The sequence below is a fragment of the Equus caballus genome, chromosome 9 (assembly GCF_041296265.1).
Source record: "Equus caballus isolate H_3958 breed thoroughbred chromosome 9, TB-T2T, whole genome shotgun sequence".
Taxonomy (NCBI): domain Eukaryota; kingdom Metazoa; phylum Chordata; class Mammalia; order Perissodactyla; family Equidae; genus Equus; species Equus caballus.
Window position 1 is genome coordinate 33,112,297 of NC_091692.1, and position 17,733 is coordinate 33,130,029.

Genomic DNA, 17,733 nt, shown 5'->3' on the forward strand with positions numbered 1-17,733 from the left:
CTGAGAAAGAGGGAGGGAGTGCAGGGGGCATTACCTGGGGAGTGTGTGGGAGTAGGCTTTTACACCAGGTCTAGCAATTCACAGGACATCATGTACAAGAGCATGTGGCATTTGGAGGAGGGGGGCAATAGCATGTAAGCTCTAGATCCTGGGATCCATGTCCACAACTATGTGGCCCTCAGTGGCAAAAATGTAAGAGTCTGCTGTGGCTGCAAGGTCTGTTGGGGTCCTCAATGATACCTCTGTGTGCAGCAGCAAGTGTGTCTGGGCAGGTGGGGGCTGGGCCCTGTGGCATGCAGTGATAAGGGTTGAACGGGGCTAGCTGAGGGCACACAGGTGGCTGTGTGTGTTGTCCATAGGCATATGTTTGGTGGTTGGCTTGCCTCTTCTTTTAATTTTGATGAGAAAAACATTTCTCCACTTTTTACTAATTTGTTTCCACTAAGTTATAGTTTTTATTAGCAGCAGTCTTAACTTCAGAAATATATCATATCAAGACAGGATTTTGAAATGTAACACTTCATTAAATATAGTCTATCCCAGAATTTTCCAAAGAATTGCAAATTCCTCTCCATTCTGCTTTAATTCTTTGATATATGGGAGAACATAATGATGGCATATAAGTGAAATCTCTCAATGACCTTTCATAAATAATTCAACAACGTGTCACATGAGTTGTTAATAAATGGGTATATTCTTCTGCCAACAATAGATTTGGAATGAGGATACATAAAGACAAAGTTTTAAGTATTATTTTTTCTACACAAACAGGATGTTTTATTTTTGACAGAAATATATGTAAAATATAGTCTTAAATCCCTTTAAAACAAACCCAGACTTGATAATTAGATCTTCAGTACTCAAATATTTCATTCATAATATGTCTGGTGAAAGCTTTACATTTAAATGACAATTGATGTGCTTAAGCTATACAAGGCCTAGTGAAATTGTTTTAAATTATTATCCCCAAATCAGCAATAAGCAAAGTACAAAATAATAGGCATCATGAACTACTTAGTAAAACCTTGAAATACCATGAAAAACTATCTTAAGGGACTGGCCCTGTGGCACAGCAGTTAAATTCACATGCTCTGCTTTGGCAGCCTGGGGTTCACTGGTTTGGATCCCAGGCACGGGCATATGCACTGCTTAACAAGCCATGCTGTGGCAGGCATCTCACATACAAAGTAGAGAAAGATGGGCACAGATATTAGCTCAAGGCCAATTTTCTGCAGCTAAAAGAGGAGGATTGGTAGTGGATGTTAGCTCAGGGCTAATCTTCCTCGGGGGGAAAAAATCTTAATATTAACATTTTTAGACATCACTCATAGTTACTTATTTGCTTACCTATATAAAGTCTGGTCAAGAGGGATAAAAGGAAGAAATACAAAGGTTACCTTTGATAAATTGATGCTATTTAATATTTCTAGGATTAAAAATGTTCTGTTGGATAATAACTAATGGAGTGAAAGAAGGGGAGGCAAACAACTTTTTGTAATGCAGGCAGTAGCCTCTACCTGAAGTGCTCTTGGTTTACAATCTCTCCTTAAATAGAATCTATTGCAATTCATAATCCAACAGCAATTTAAATTTATTTTAGATTTAAAATTGAAGCTGAAAATAAAATGTTTAAATCTTAAATTAAGTTAAATTCATTTAAACCATGTAAATTCCTCTCATACTTTTTTTTTTTTTTGTCTCCACTCTGATTCTGCAAAGGACTTTTATTTTTTTATTTTTTTAATTAATGTTATGATAGATTACAACCTTGTGAGATTTCAGTTGTACATTATTGTTAGTCATGTTGTGGGTACACCACTTCCCACTTTGTGCCCTCCCCCCATCCCCCGTTTTCCCTGGTAACCACCGATCAGATCTCCTTGTCAATATATTAACTTCCACCTATGAGTGGAGTCATATACAGTTCGTCTTTCCCTGACTGGCTTATTTCGCTTAACATAATACCCTCGAGGTCCATCCACGTTGCTGCAAATGGGGCACTATAACTCCTCAGTTGAGGGAAACAATAGAAAGAATAAACAAATGGGACTTCATCAGACTAAAGAGCTTCTTTAAGGCAAGGGAAAACAGGATTGAAACAAAAAAACAGCTCACTAATTGGGAAAAAATATTTACAAGCCACTTATCCGACAAAGGGTTAATCTCCATAATATACAAAGAACTCACACAGCTTAACAACAAAAACACAAACAACCCGATCAAAAAATGGGCAGAGGACATGAACAGACATTTCTCAAAAGAAGATATGAATATGGCCAATAGACACATGAAAAGATGTTCATTGCTAATCATCAGGGAAATGCAAATCAAAACTACACTAAGATATCACCTCTCATACTTTTTACTCTTATGAAATCCACTGTTTTATTCAGTCAGATACGCAGTAGAAAGAAAGTAGAACCAGAAATTATATTGCAGAGAACTTATTTCACAAAATAGATGTATATAACTAGGTCCCTACCTGTGCAGAATCTTTCCCACCAGATTCTGTACAGCTATACTTACAGGAACCATGCCCATAATTAACATTTAATTGTCAGATTTTTGTTATATTTCTGTTACTATTTCATTGGGGTTATGGAAGATGAGAAATCAAAAATCAGACTCACTATATCAATTATTTTTCTTTTAGAAGTGGCATTAATAATACTTTAAAAATAATATAGTTATACTTTGGGGATGATGGAGGAGGAGTACTTTTCCCTTTTATTCCCCCTAAGTATAATAAAAAAGCCTTGGACATCATTCTAGAAAACAAGCATAAAGAGGGAGAGAAGAAGGCCAGCAGGCTAAGGATCTGGAGACACCAGGACATGAGGAACAATAGCATGGTGAGTTCTCTAGGTTTTTTTTTTTTTTTTTTTTTTGCATCATATATCGCAAAAAAAGACAGTAGAGAGAGGCTGGGAACCCATAAATGCAAATGAGTGCAGACAAAAAAACACAAAACTCGAGAGAACTTTACTATCTCTAGCCATGTGACCTGAAAATAGACAGTCTGGAAAGGCAGAAGACTTGTATACACTAATTACTTTATTCTAGCCAAATGCTACAGAAAAACTGTGGCCTCACTCAACTTCCACCAACAAGGGCCTAGTAAGAAGCCTAGACTTCTACTCTTTCCAAGCTGAAATGAGATCATATCCTGGGCCATAAAGAAAATATGACCTAATCAAAAAAACTAAAAATAAAAAGAAGTGAAACCATACAGAGCATGTTCTCTGAGCAACTGGATCAGATTATATATCAATTCTAGAAATATAACAGGAAAATCCCCCAAACTTGGAAACTAAACATCATATTTCTAAAAAAAAAATCCATCTGTCAAAGAGGAAGCCCTAAGGGAAATTAAAAACATGCAGAATTGAACGAAAATAGAAATACAGCATATCAAAATTTGTGGGATGTAGCAAACACAGTACTATGAAAGAAATTATAGCACTAAATGCATATGATAGAGACAAGAAAGTTTCAAATCAAGAATCTAAAATTTCACCTGTGAAATTAGAAAAAGACAAGCAATGTAAAACCAAAGCAACCAAAAATAAGCAAATAATAAAAATAAGAGCAGAATTTATTAAACTGCTTATAGAACACAATAGAGAAAATCAATGAGAAAATAATCCTGATTCTTTGAAAAATCACTAGCAAGGCTAACATAGAAAAATAGAGAGAAGGCACTAATTAGTAATATCAGAAATGAAATGGGATATCATTACAGAATCTACCGATTTCAAAGTGCGAATATGGAAACACCACAAAAAATTCTACACACATAAATTTGACAACTTAGATAAAACTGATCAATACCTTGCAAAGTAAAAATTACCAGAACTCATCTGATAAGAAGTAAATAATTTGAATAGCTTCTATTCAGTTAACTGAATTCACAATTTAAAAATATCCCAAAAATGAAACCTAGTGGCCCAGATGGTTTCATTAGAGAACTCTACCAAACCTTCAAAGAAGAATTAAGAATTCTGTACAATATCTTCCAGAAAATAGAAGAAGAGAGAACATTCTCAACTGATTTTCTAAAGCCAGTTTCATCCTGATACAAAAACCAGTTAAGAATGTACCAAGAAAAAAATAAATAAATAAAATCTACAGACTAACATCTCTGATAGATACAAAGGCAAAACTACTTAAAAAATTTTTAACAAATATAATTCAGCAATATATGTAAAGAATTACACATCACTATTAAGTAGGGTTTATTCCAAGAATGCAAGACTGCTTCAATATTTGAAAATGAGTTTTTACATTTTGCTGTTTAACAAGCAAGACATCACCTGATAGCCATTCATAACAAAACCTTTCAGAAAAATAGAAATAGAGGGGAATTCATTCAACTTGAGAAAAAACTTCTATTAAAGCTCTAAAGCTAACACCGTATTTAATGGTGAAAGACTAAATGTTTTCCCTTAAAATAAGGAATGAATGAAGAATGTCCACACTGATCATTGTAATTTAATATAGAAATTAAATTTGTAGCCAACACAATAGACATGAAAATGAAAGTAAAGTGATATAGATATGAAAAAATATATATATATCTGCCCTCATTTGCACATGTTTTAATGACTTGTGTAGGTGAACCCAAGGAATCTTGAAAACAAAAATGGGGGCCGGCCTGGTGGTGCAGCGGTTAAGTTCACACGTTCCGCTTCTTGGCGGCCCGGGGTTCGCCAGTTTGGATCCCAGGTGCGGATATGGCACCGCTTGGCAAAAGCCATGATGTGGTAGGCATCCCATGTATAAAGTAGAGGAGGATGGGCATGGATGTTAGCTCAGGGCCAGTCTTCCTCAGCAAAAAGAGGAGGATTGGCAGTTGTTAGCTCAGGGCTAATCTTCCTCAAAAAAAAAAAGAAAATGATATTTTTCAAGATCTATGGACTAAAAGATAATGCTCTCAGGGCCGGCCTGCTGGTGTAGTAATTAAGTTTGTGTGCTCAACTTTGGCAGCCTGGGGTTCACCAGTTTGGATCCTGGGAGTGGACCTACACACCACTCATCAAGCCATGCTGAGGTGACATCCCACATAGAAGAACTAAAAGGATGTACAACTAGGATATTCAACAATGTACTGGGACTTTGAGAAGGAAAAAAAAGAGGAAGATTGGAAACAGATGTTAGCTTAGGACTAATCTTCCTTACCAAAAAGTATAGAAAAATGTATATATATACAGTGCTGTCACTTGCTGAGTATTTTTGTTGTTTTACTAAGATTATTTTCCACTTAAGTTAAAATTTAATTAGACTGTTATTTATATTATGTAATTAAAAGTGTACAATTGTCAACTATCATAAACAACTATAAATGCAAAGCACTGTCCAATAAAATAATGGGTAAGGAATTTGGAATCAGTGGAGGGACAAAAACAACATTCCAAAAATACATTATGAAAATTGCTTAATGTTATACTGATGTCTGCATTTCGCTTCAACATATATCTACGCAAGATAGATTGATGGATGGATAGAGGGATGGATAGATAGATATGTGATAAAGAAATATAGTAAAATGTAAATGATAGAATTTAGATAGTGTGCATATGGGTGTTTATTGTAAAATAATTTGAAATAGCTTGAAAATTTTCACAATAAAAGATGCATTCATTCATCTTATTGAGTGCCTTCTATGTACCAGGCACCAGGGATATTTATTCCTTATATTTTCCCTGCAAGGTAGCAGTTGTAATTTGGTGATAAAATTGCCCAGGTAACATAGCTAGGCAATGGTAAAGAAGAGACTAATTCAAGGCAACCCAATTCTAATTTTCTTTCCACTGTGTCATATTGCCTATTCCCTGGTTTTAAAAAAGTGATGTTCTAACAGAGGAAATGTTGAATATTCAGACGACACCAACTTCAACCATAAGCCATCCTCATGATACATGAGTCCCATAAGTCCAGTCACGTGATACATGCTGGCATTCTCCTTACTGTTCTCCTGTGGTGGTACTTTTGAGGAATGCTCACAAGTTGCAGTTATAAAAGTTATAAAGTAGTTACCAATTATACTAGTTTTAATTCTTACACGGTTTCCATGATGCCAGCAGTGGTGATACACATCAGAATGGCTAAAGAGTTCTATAGACCTGGCCACCATTCAGATGGGTAGGTGCCATTTGTTGTTTAACAGTCTCCATATTTAATTTGTTATTTTCGGTGTTACCCACAGACGTATTATGATTCCTCATTTTCTATGGGGAGATGGTGACTTTAAAGAAGTCTGGTAACTCATCAATTGTCATATCTTCCCATTATTTTTAAGATTGCTCTTCTCACTATTCCTAAATTGCTTCCTATAAGTTCAAGAAACATATTCAACAAATATCTTTTGAAACTACCTCTTAATGAATGAAATTAGGAAATATTGCTTAAGAACACTTTAACAAGAATAAATGATATCTTAGAAGCTGACAGGTGACTAATAATTATAAAGTTTAAGTAAATATAATTAGCTGCATATATAATATACGCTACATTAAATTGAAGTCTAAATCCTATAATTAATAGTCATTTCATTGCATTTATCTTTTTTGCTTCAGGTTGTCAGCTAAGAATTTGTAAGCACACTAAAAAGTATTAGAAGAGAAGTAACATTAAATGCAATACCACTGTGAGCAACTAGTGGTTGAGGTTTTACATTAATTCTAAGAACACAGAACTGAAAATATTAGCATCATTTACCAGTGTTAGAATATGTCCTATGTTTTGAAAGGCTGAGATATCTACCAAAAGCTAAAGAGAGATAATTTTGGACAATAGTAATGCATTTTTTTATAGTATCAGTAAAAGTCACTTTAAAGAGCAGTGTAAGAGGCTGGCACAAATGATTGACCAATGGTAGCCAAAGAGGAAAAGAGGAGGAGAAGAGGCAATAGATGGAGACAAGGCAGCTCCATAGCCAGTTCTAATTTTAGGGAAGAGGCAACGATGGAAATGCAGATTTCAAAATTATGAGGAAAGTTAAATAAACAGAGTGGATAAAGTAACCAAGGTCTTTGCCTAAGATGACAGGAGACAAGAAGAAGATGAGATCAAGTGTAACAATGATTCTTTAGAAAAACGCAGCAGGAAAGAAACCAGCAAAAAGGAGCTCTATCCACAGTTCCCTCTTTAAAAACCTGCATCTTACTACCTACAGAAGAAGTAGTAAGATAAGTCCATAAACAAACATAAGAGAGGAATGGGGCATCTCAGAGAGATTCAGACAAAAATCCAAGGAGAAAAGTTAAGAGAAAAGCATTAGCAGATGTATAAGCAAGAAAGGAGTCACCTTGTTAAAAGAATGAAAGTGTCTGACGTAAATATAGAGCAGTGTTACAAGAGACTTGCACTAAAATATCAGACAGGGCTACTACTTGAAAGGCTTTGAATGTTAGGCTCAGACTTCCCCCTCTGAATTTAAGTAAAGAATGGACCAAAATTATGGCAATTTGATTCAACAGTTGAAAAACTATAGTTGGGTTTCATTTTCATTGAATTAATTTTGCACTTTGGTATTTGTTATTTATCCTTTCCTCCACACTGGAATAAGATACTTATGATTTGTTTTAACTCAAACATTGCTACTGTGAATTTCATAGTAGGGTAATTGAAATAATTCACATTTTCAATATTTACAAAGATATATATTCCTAAAAATAAAAGCAGTAAATCTTTCTGATGAATTAAAAACAGCATAGTTAATATATTTCCGAATACTGAACATCTGCATGAGACATAGCAAAAAGTCATTCATTTATTCATTTTGCTTAACACAAAATAACAAGGGGAAAACATGAAATTAGTTTGAAGTAATTTAAGTGATGCCTTTCAGTGGAAATTTGCCATTAAAACTTTAAAGTGAATATATATTTTTGGCTATCGGGGTTATTCCAAGGTAAATAGAGACTATGTTTTTGCTCTTTTGGTTTTCCTAAATTTTCTCCAGTTTGCTTCTTAACTGGCAATAATGTCATTAGAGGTCAGCCGTGTGATGAATTTATTGGGTTTACCTTTGCTTCAATCTGTTTAGTATCTGGGTTCTGAAACAAAAATTTGATTTTGCTTTTGCCATCATCTGAAGAACCTTTCAGCTGAGAAAACTTATACCTCCAAAGTACAGCCTAAAGGGAAAAAAAGAAACATAGGCAAGTCAATGAAATTAATATCTGCATTCAAACCGAGAAATAGTCCTCTTTGAAGTGGTAAAAGTTAATCAAATTAAGTTAGTACTATATCTCAGATATTAAAAAGTAAATTAAAATATATTTATCAAAGGCTTTAAATTAGTATTTAATATGTCCCTTAATTTTCAGAAATAGCTTTTGTACCCATGAAATAATTATTTAAAAATATATGCATATATAAATCAATTTGAGCATCTTGACTTATATCATCATGAAATAAGACCCAGCTCACTTATAACATATGTCTATGCCAATGAATAAGTAAAAACACTTACTATTCATTTCCTTCGTTTTAACATAAGAAGTGATGAGGTGATTTTAAATTGATAAGTCTGTAGATTATTCTGTAGGACTTGCTCTTGAAGCTTAACCTAATAATCTGTTGCTTTGTTAACATGAAAGATCAGTGTAATAAATAATTACAACAAAAACTTAAATGGTGCTCTCATGAGATTGAACTAGAATAAGAACTATTGCCATCAATCCATAATATCAAAGTCTGTATGATTATTTGATTAAAAGCCACCTTCCAATATTGCAGCAACAAGTTTAGATAGTATACAATCTAAATGAGAACTAAAACACTAATTAAAAAGTAACCATCAGCTTATTGTTTGAATATACAGTGATATGGAACCCCACCAACACATCCTAAGACTTTTATGTGAGTGGGAAGAGAAGAATTCTTTGAACTGTTGAGAAAAATTGAGAAGATAGTGCAGAGAATTCTTATGTGCCAAACAACCAGTTTCCTTTATTATATCTAACTTTAATATGGTATATTTTCACAGTTAATAAACCAACATTATTTATTAATATTATTAACTAGAGTCTATTATTGATTTGAATTTCCTTAGTTGTAACCTACTGTCTTTTTCTGGTACAGGATTCCATCCAGGTTACCACATTACAGTTATTTATGGTGTTTTCTTAGGCTTTACTTGGCTGTGAAAATTTCTCAGCTCCTTGTCAGACTGCCTTTCACAATAGAACAATACTGGAAAGGTATTTTGTAGAATGCCCCCTATTGGAATTTGCCCAATATTTCTTTCACGACTAAAGATTGCCAAAGAGTTTTTAGAAATGAAATAAAACACTGTAGTTTTGGTCAATAATCCCAATGTATACTTCTGAGAGGTTTCCATTAAGAGATATATTATGGTGGAGTGTATTGTGTGTTTATTAAACTTTGCTAGGTAGTGTTAATATGATTCAACAATTCATTTAACCATAAAGCTATGTGAAGAAAAGAATGATTTTCTATGTCAATTCCATTTCTTGTTACTCTATTATTTATTGAAGTATTTAATAACATTTTGTGTGGTTTCAATCTTTTAAAATTTATTACTACTTGGTTTGTGTCCCACCTTCTGGTCTGTTCTGGAGAATGTTCTGTATGTGCTTGGGAAAAATGCATATTCTGTTTCTGTTGCAGAGAGTGTTCTATGTATGTCTGTTAGATATGATTGATTATAGTTTTGTTCAGATTCTCTATTTCCTTATTGGGCTTCTGTTTGGTTGTTCATTCCATTATTGAAAGTAGGATATTGAAGCTTCCAACTATTGTTGTAGAATTGTCTGTTTCTCCCTCCATGTTGAGAGTTTAACTAAGCTAATCCCTGGTATTGCTGCATTGGCCTCCATTTTGTTTGGTCAAGCAGCCTGTAGGCACCTTAAACTAACTAGCCCCTCATACAAGCACATGCCCTACATAGCTGTCACAGAGTCGCAAGCAAATTTAAGTCCTGATATGACTTCCCCAACAGCCCTTGTAATCAACTGCCTCCCAGTGCCTGTGTGCTGCATCCCTGAGATAAGACCCTCATGTGGATTACCAAAACCCCACCGTTTTGGTTTGAATTGACCAATCTGGCCCTAGCCCAGAAACCTCAAAGCACTCCACCTGTAGACTCTAAAAAAGGCATGTGCCTTAGGTCTTGTCCCTCTCTCTGTGCTCTGCCTTGAGCCCCGATGTGGTCCTCAAAACATGTGTATCCTTCCTCCAGGACTTGTGAATAATAAACTTCTGTATTTTCAGTTTTTGTTGTGGTCTGTTGTTAAACAGAAGCTCGCCATCCGGCACCTCTTGCACCATTTAACAGATGTTAGTTTAACAAAATCATAACACTCTAATTCTGTCAAGGTTTGCTTAATATATTTTGAGGCTCTGATGTTTGCTGCATATAGCTTTATAATTGTTATGTCTTCTTATTGAATTAATCCTTTTATCAATATGTAATGTTCTTCTTTGTCTCTTATAGCAATGATTTAAAATTTATTTTTTCTTGTATTAGTTTAGCCACCCAGCCCTCTTTTAGTTAATATTTGTATGGAACATCTGTTTGCATAATTTTTCTTTCAATCCATTTGTGTATTTAGATCTAAAGTTAGATTCTTGTAGACAGCATTTAGTTGGATCATGTTTTCTACCCATTCTGTGGGAGAGGGAAAAGGGGAGCTATTGCTTAATAATTAGAGTTTCTGTTTAGGGTGGTGAAAGTTTTGGAAACATAATGGGAATTAATTAATGCCACAGAACTGTACACTTAAAATGGCTAAAATGAGAAATTTTCTATTGTATATGTTTTACTGTAATAAAAAGGAAACTTTAAAAAATCATTCAGGAAACACCATATCTCCAGAATCCGTTCAAAGTAAATGCTAATTAAAAATTTCACACTTTAAAAGATATAATAAAATACAAAAATTATAAATTCCTTAATAAGGGAGAGAAAATTATTAATAATACATAATAATGAGGCATAATGAAATTGTACAGAACTTCACTCACTTTTTATCTATTCACCAAACATTTATGAAATGGCTACTATATATGATAAAGGAAAGAGATAAGAATGAGGCCAGAGTTGATGTGATGGACACCATGACCACCTCAAAGCTGAGCTGTGGACAGGAATAGAAAATTACAAAAGCTTGACTGATGCCAGAAAGTCAGAGATCAATGCAAAAGTTTTTCCTGCAGTTAAGACATTTGGAAAGCCTTGGGCACAAGATTAACTGTAACAGGAAAAGTCAACCAATCAGAAATTGGACTCAGTCATGCATACCCTGCAGTTTTTGACTTTATAAGCCCAGCTACCTCAAGACGCTGGGGGTGGGGGCTCTGGCGGTGGGAATCATTGACCACTATATGAGTTGAAGAGTACCTCCCCCACTTTGCAAAACGTTAGTAAAGCCTCTCTTTCTTTGAACATTATCCTTGCCTTGTAAAGCTGTTCATTTTGATTGACACATATTAAACATTTTGCTGGATATTTACATGAAAAAGACACTGTCTCAATCCTAAAGATACTAATCTCTCTATAAATAAATTTATTTGCTTTCATTCTTACTATATGAAAGTATGTAATTATACAGAAGCAATATCCAATCATTACAAATCATCTTAAATGCTTTCTTTGTATCTATTATTATACAGTACCCTTTAACAATAAAATTATCTGAGACAATTAACTTTCTGGAAAAAAATACAACAGTTAAATCTTTTATCTCACAACTTCCTCTAAATAAAATCCCTTATGTTTTAAAAAGTGAAATAATTTAAATAATCCAAATTATATGAAAATTGCAAGGTACTATATAAGTAAATATTTAGTAACTTTTGAAAAGAGGGAGTTCTAAATTTAGGAATAATAAGAAATTATGTACTCATTACATACAAATAATATATGTTAACTAAAATAAAAAAAAGGAACACACTTAGTGGCACATAGCCGGAAATATGGTAAAGTGTAAGGAAAATGCTAAAAAAACCTTATGAATAAGAAGACAAATGATATTACAGAGAGAAATCATTCAAAACGGTGGAAAAACAAGTATTATTTTAATACATATGAGAACATGTTCAATCTCACTAGAAATAAAGTAATAATATTAAAATGATTTAGCTTTTCCCAAACATTAAAATAGTAAAGATCACTGAAAAATATAATAACTAAAGCTAGCGAGGTTATATTGAAACAACTATTGGCATAAAATTGCTGATGACAGTGTGAAATTCTTTAGCACAATAATTTTAATATATAGTTTAAGCGTTAAAGAAGTTAATATTATTTGATTCATAAATTCCATTTCTAAAAACTATAAGGAAACACAACATATAAAAAATAAAGGATAATGTTAAATACCTTATTATTAACAAATATTAAAACAGAAATTCTGAACATTTTGCATTAAAATAAGACTCATGAGAATCATGTAATTACATGGAAAAATGTAAATACTATAATGGTAAGGGGGAACATATGGACATGAAATTAGATGAAATAACTACGTAAAAACAAAGAAGCTTGTAAAAGGCTGGAGGGGAAATATCTGCCAAAATTTACCAACTTTTGTGGCTTAGGTGCTGACGTTAACCTACAGTGTGATTTTGGACAAGAAACTTTACAGCATGGCTGAGTTGTAAAACTAAAGGTTTAAAAATTCTCAAATTATAATTGTAAATTTAAATCATGTTTCACGTGCAGTCTTAATCTTGAGAAACAGGAATTTGCTATTTCAATCAGAAGATCTTTCAAGTGGTAAAACAAACTTTAAAAACTCATTATTTTAAATAAAGAGTAGCAAACTTACTCTGGAGCTAAGAATGCATATTAGAGGTTTGGAGACTTTTTAGAATACGGAGCACTCCAAAGATGTATAAAGTAGTTAATGAATCTAATGATTAACCAAAAGATTTGCCAGATGAGAGATAACGCAATAAACTAGGAACAGTTAGAACAGTCTTGGTAAACTGTGATTTGGTAACACTCAAAGAAATTTGTAAAGCCCAATTTGGAAGAATCTGATTCTGAAGTTATTATCAGCAAAAATTATACAGTTCTGGAAAATGGCTTAATTCAAGAACTCTTTGGCAATCCTATTTCTTACGCCAATATTTTCTTCTTAAGATTCTGATAAACATTATAGCAACTATGTTAAGAATATTAATGCTCAAAAAGATGAGTGAACACCACTTTTTTTAATAACATGTTGTTTCTATTCCCTGTAGCTGATTCTGAGGTGGACCCAGACAAGAGAGTGTTGTGTGAGCCATGCATGCAGAGTGGGATTGTTTGCGGCTGTTTAACATTTTTCGATGTTCTTAGGAAAAAGGTGGTAGTGAAGAATGACAGGAGCAGATATTCTTTGCTTCAAGAGCTTTCAAATTAGGGTAGAAAGTAAACCAAGATGCAGCAGTAAGTTCTCTATAAAATACATGTAGAATTTTGTTGGAAAAGTGAGTTTGCATGATGCAACACTAAAACTTAGAAAAAAATATGTGAAATTTTTGTCTCCATTTTTTTATCCTGGTAGAGTTCATACATAGTGGTATAGTCAGTAGTTGCCTACATGGAATGAGATTAGGAGGATGATTAAGACCTTAAACTCCTCTTTCCTGATCACCTTCTTTTGGTGCCCTCTTCTACACAGACTGAACTAAATTGCATTACCAGTAAATTAAGATTTTTTTCCTATTATAATGCATGCCTCTTAGGAAAGGTAAGGTATTTTTTTGGCAATGTACTGAAATAAAAACAGATGCTGATCTTAGAGCCATAAATTATGAAATGTAATCCAAACTTTGTATACTACTTATAGGCCACAAGACTTTGGGCAAGATTCTTAATTTATTGAAGCTTGAGTACATTCTATAGTAAATTAGAGATAATGATACCTGACTATCCTACTTTAAAGGGTTCTGTGAAAATGGATGAGATAATAATGCTCATGGAATTTCTTTGTAAGTTACAGGGTTTTTTTTTTCTCTTAGGTCAAACTAGTTTAGTAGAGTTTTTCCAATAGTACAGTAGGATATGGCAAATTTTGATATGAGAAGATCTCTGAACACAAGTAGTAATGGTGATGCTTCTGGGAGAATATGGAATTAGAAGTGAGAACTTTCAGAAGACAAATATTGCCTACTTCACATTTTAATGATTGTCCTTTCTGCATCCTTCTATAAAAGAAAAATCTTTATATTTAGTTGTAAAATTAAAATTTTATTTAACCTTAAACATAATTCCTAAAATGTATAACACTTTGAGAAAATATGTCCCAATAAATGTCTATAATGCTTTTCCAATGCCATTAATGGTATGCTGCATAGACTCTTAGCTTATGTTACATCATCTCTGGAAAACATCTCCTCCCTCTGCATCTGCTCCTATGACCTCTTTTGTTTTCTCCTATTTTCTGCATAAAGCTTTTGGCATAGAATGCCCCTAAAGTCAGAGCAAAGAGGGCAGTCAGTACTGGAAGAATAGTGTACAACTAGTGAGAAGAGGTAGTATTTTTGACCTTGAGTGCTTAGACTCTTATAAAGAGATATGTTTATTCAATTATTTCACAACCCTTTGCATAACAATATTCTTTATCATGCTGCTTAGTGCCCCCATCCAACTCTACCCCTCAGTGTGTGATGCAGCCTCTCCATAGGCCCACAGAAACAGAGAAAACCAAGCTTATCTTTACACTGTCCTCCTTTCCATAGTCTTGCTGTATTGAACTATGGGCTAATACGGGATTATACTGCTGTCCTGTTGCTGCTGATAGGATAATTCTGTAGGGTAACCCAAGTTCCCCTTAGGTATGACTAGCCCTCAGGTACAGTCACCCTGTGGGTCAGCTTATTCGCCTTCTCCAACCTGCCTTCCTCTTTCCATACAGCTGTATCTCTGGAGAACATGCATCTTTGCACATGCCTATTTCTCTGTCTCAGATATTGTTCCGTGGAATTCAAAATAAGAGGGTTCATGCTAGTCCTCAATACACGTGCAAAGGTGAGATCTTGGAGGTGGATTGTTTGATAACTGGCTGACAACAGAAGCCCATTACTGTTAGTAGATGAAGTAGGCAGTGGCTTAATTGTATTAATTACAATCTGTCAGACCCTAAAACATAAGAGATGTCTGTTCTGGATAAAGAAGCAGTGTGGAATTTATGTTAAGCCCTAGTAGGAGAATCGCAATATAGATATCCCTGGGTTCTGGAATAAAGCTGTGTCATCTACAGCAAATCCATATACCACTTTACAGGCATTCCTTGGAATGCCAAGAGGCCCTGGTAGATATGGAAGTCCACATGTGGCCAGAGCTGCATATCTTGTTTGGATTTTTGTCTATCCTACTAAGTCATAAGTAGGACAGGCCCATTAAAAACCATTGCAAGATGTAATTGATTCACCTGGAATCAGGCATGAGCAGAGGCAGAGGGTATAAGCAAGCTACCCAAGCTGCAGTCCGGTATCTGTGTAACCACCACTCTTGACCTGAATGACTTTACCAACTCACAAATAGGGCTACATAGGAGGCAGTCCCTATGGCTACCTAAGATAGGGGGAAAAGGCTAAGATTTGTTCCAAAATAGACAGGCTCAGCATATTAGAGCATGAGTAGACAGGATGAACCTTTATAAAGAATCATCTCCATGCATGAGGCTTTGTTTTTGGTGGCCAACATTTACATCATACGAGAATGTTCTCCTGATCAGCACAAATGGAACATGCAGGGTCCTTGCTGATAAACTTAAGTGCACTTGAACAAGTGGTGCTAAAGACAGCTTGTTTCTCCAGGTCCCTTGTGGTAAGGGGAGAAGTATTCAACATTTCTGTGTCCGTGAGCCAGTTGGTATACCAACTTTCTTGCTGCAGCCTGTCCCCTGGCATCTGAGAAGAACGAAGCCATGGAGTCTGTCAGAGGGACCAGTGGGAAACAGAGGAAACTATAGATGGTATGTAAATGAAGGATGCACAGGAAACAGATGATCAGTGGAAGTTCTATAGGGTTTTTTAGACAGTAATCTGAATACTCTAGTGATAGAGGTCTTGTTTATTGCATGACTAAAATAAAAAACTCTTTTATGGTTTGGTATTTTTAAAATTTTACATTAGACTCTTCAACTACAATAAGTTAAAAAATGAATGTGAGTGTATAATGAAAGATTAACTAGTGAATTCAAATATCTCAAAAAGTTGATAACGAGTGTATAATTGAACAAAATGTTTTTGATCTTTACCCATCCACCATGGGAACCACTGTAACACTGATCACATACAAACAAAAAGGCACAAATTAGTAGATACTTAAAATGTTAGTGGTTACTTTTTAAAAATTACCAAAGAAGTTGTTATAATATATTTAGATGAGTAAGTATAGTTTAAAATCATTCTTTAAGGATAAATTTCTGTTTAGATCAAATGACTTCCCTTCTAAATCAAATCTGCTAATTCTGGACTTTCAGGATTCTTGTTCATGTATCAAAGCAAAGCTATTGATATTGCTTTGTCTGCATTAGCAGAAGAACTTCACAATTAAATGATATTTGTCTATCAATGCTTCAATTGGAAAATCACTTACCTTTAATAACTGTTTTTCATTCAATTTGTGAAATCAAAATAAATCTTTAGAAATTTCATTACGTCAAAATTAAATTTATTACTTTGAATACTATCATAAATTCAGTTAAAAACTTCAACATTGGATATGTTATTTGTTATTGTGATAATAATATGAATATGTACTATTGGTAGAACACAGGGTTGTGGTAAAATCAATATTTTCCTAAATTAAGAAACTTACGTAGCTAAAGTGCACTGGAATATATACTGGTGAATACACCACTTGTATTTGCATCTCCACAAGCTGTGATACTTACTATACTAAAAATTACGTACCAAAAATAATAACCCTGCTTATTATTCCTTAGATAATCAATATAAATATCTCTTAATTTTTCTTTAATGTGCCAAGATATATGTTTATGTTTTAGGGATAACAGTCTTTTAAAAATAACTTTTGAACAGAACTATATTACAGGTTGACCAATATCATGAAACCAACTTATCAGATAATAAATAATTACTTATTATCACATTTTGGACAGTAAATTGCAGGGTTCTTCCACTTATTGACCACAAAAGGGCCAGATATTCAACTAGAACTCCAGGAAACTCAGATTAGAGAAAAATGTCTCCTACTTTCATCTCTTTTCCAAATAGAGATCTGACACTTCTTACTTAGTGATAGATGACCAGAGATGCAGAATATCTTTCAGCTTGTATCTGCATTTATTTGCTTGTGATTATCTCCACTATATCTGTGCTATCCTCCAAAACCAGTTACCCATCCTACTTCTGATATCAAACATGAAAAATGTAGTTAATTAAGACGGTTTAAAGTACAAGGTAAATGTTAAATACAAATATTTATTATGCCATAGAATAAAGGCTTTACATAAGGTAAACATGAATCCATATTCTATAAAGCAATTACGATAATCTTTTTACCCGCGCCCCTCACCCCTTCTCCCCTTTATGTTTCTGGAAAAAGCAAAGACCTTTCATGTTTCTGGCTTAACTCTTACTGTTCTCTTTGCTTGAAAATTCTTCCTGTAATTCATTTCACAGCTGTTTTATTCTTACCACGTAGGTCCCCCCATAAAGATCACTGCCTCAGAGAATCTTTTCCCATCAACTATTAAAAGGCTTTCTGAGGTTTTCTCTTTCTCAGTACCTTGCTTGTTTCCTTCA

The 17,733-nt window shown here is 34.1% G+C and overlaps 1 protein-coding gene across 7 annotated transcripts in view; it reads right to left on the reverse strand.

The window, feature by feature from the left end:
* SNTG1 (syntrophin gamma 1) overlaps window positions 1-17,733 on the reverse strand; it is an 867,628-nt gene that overhangs the window by 16,713 nt on the left and 833,182 nt on the right. For all 7 annotated transcript variants that reach the window (XR_011421293.1, XM_023648630.2, XM_023648636.2 and 4 more), the window contains one exon: window positions 8,028-8,138. Coding sequence is in view for 6 of the 7 variants with exons in the window: in XM_023648630.2 (XP_023504398.2) it covers window positions 8,028-8,138 (111 nt within the window). In the remaining variant the exon portion in view is untranslated. The remainder of the gene's footprint in view (window positions 1-8,027; window positions 8,139-17,733) is intronic.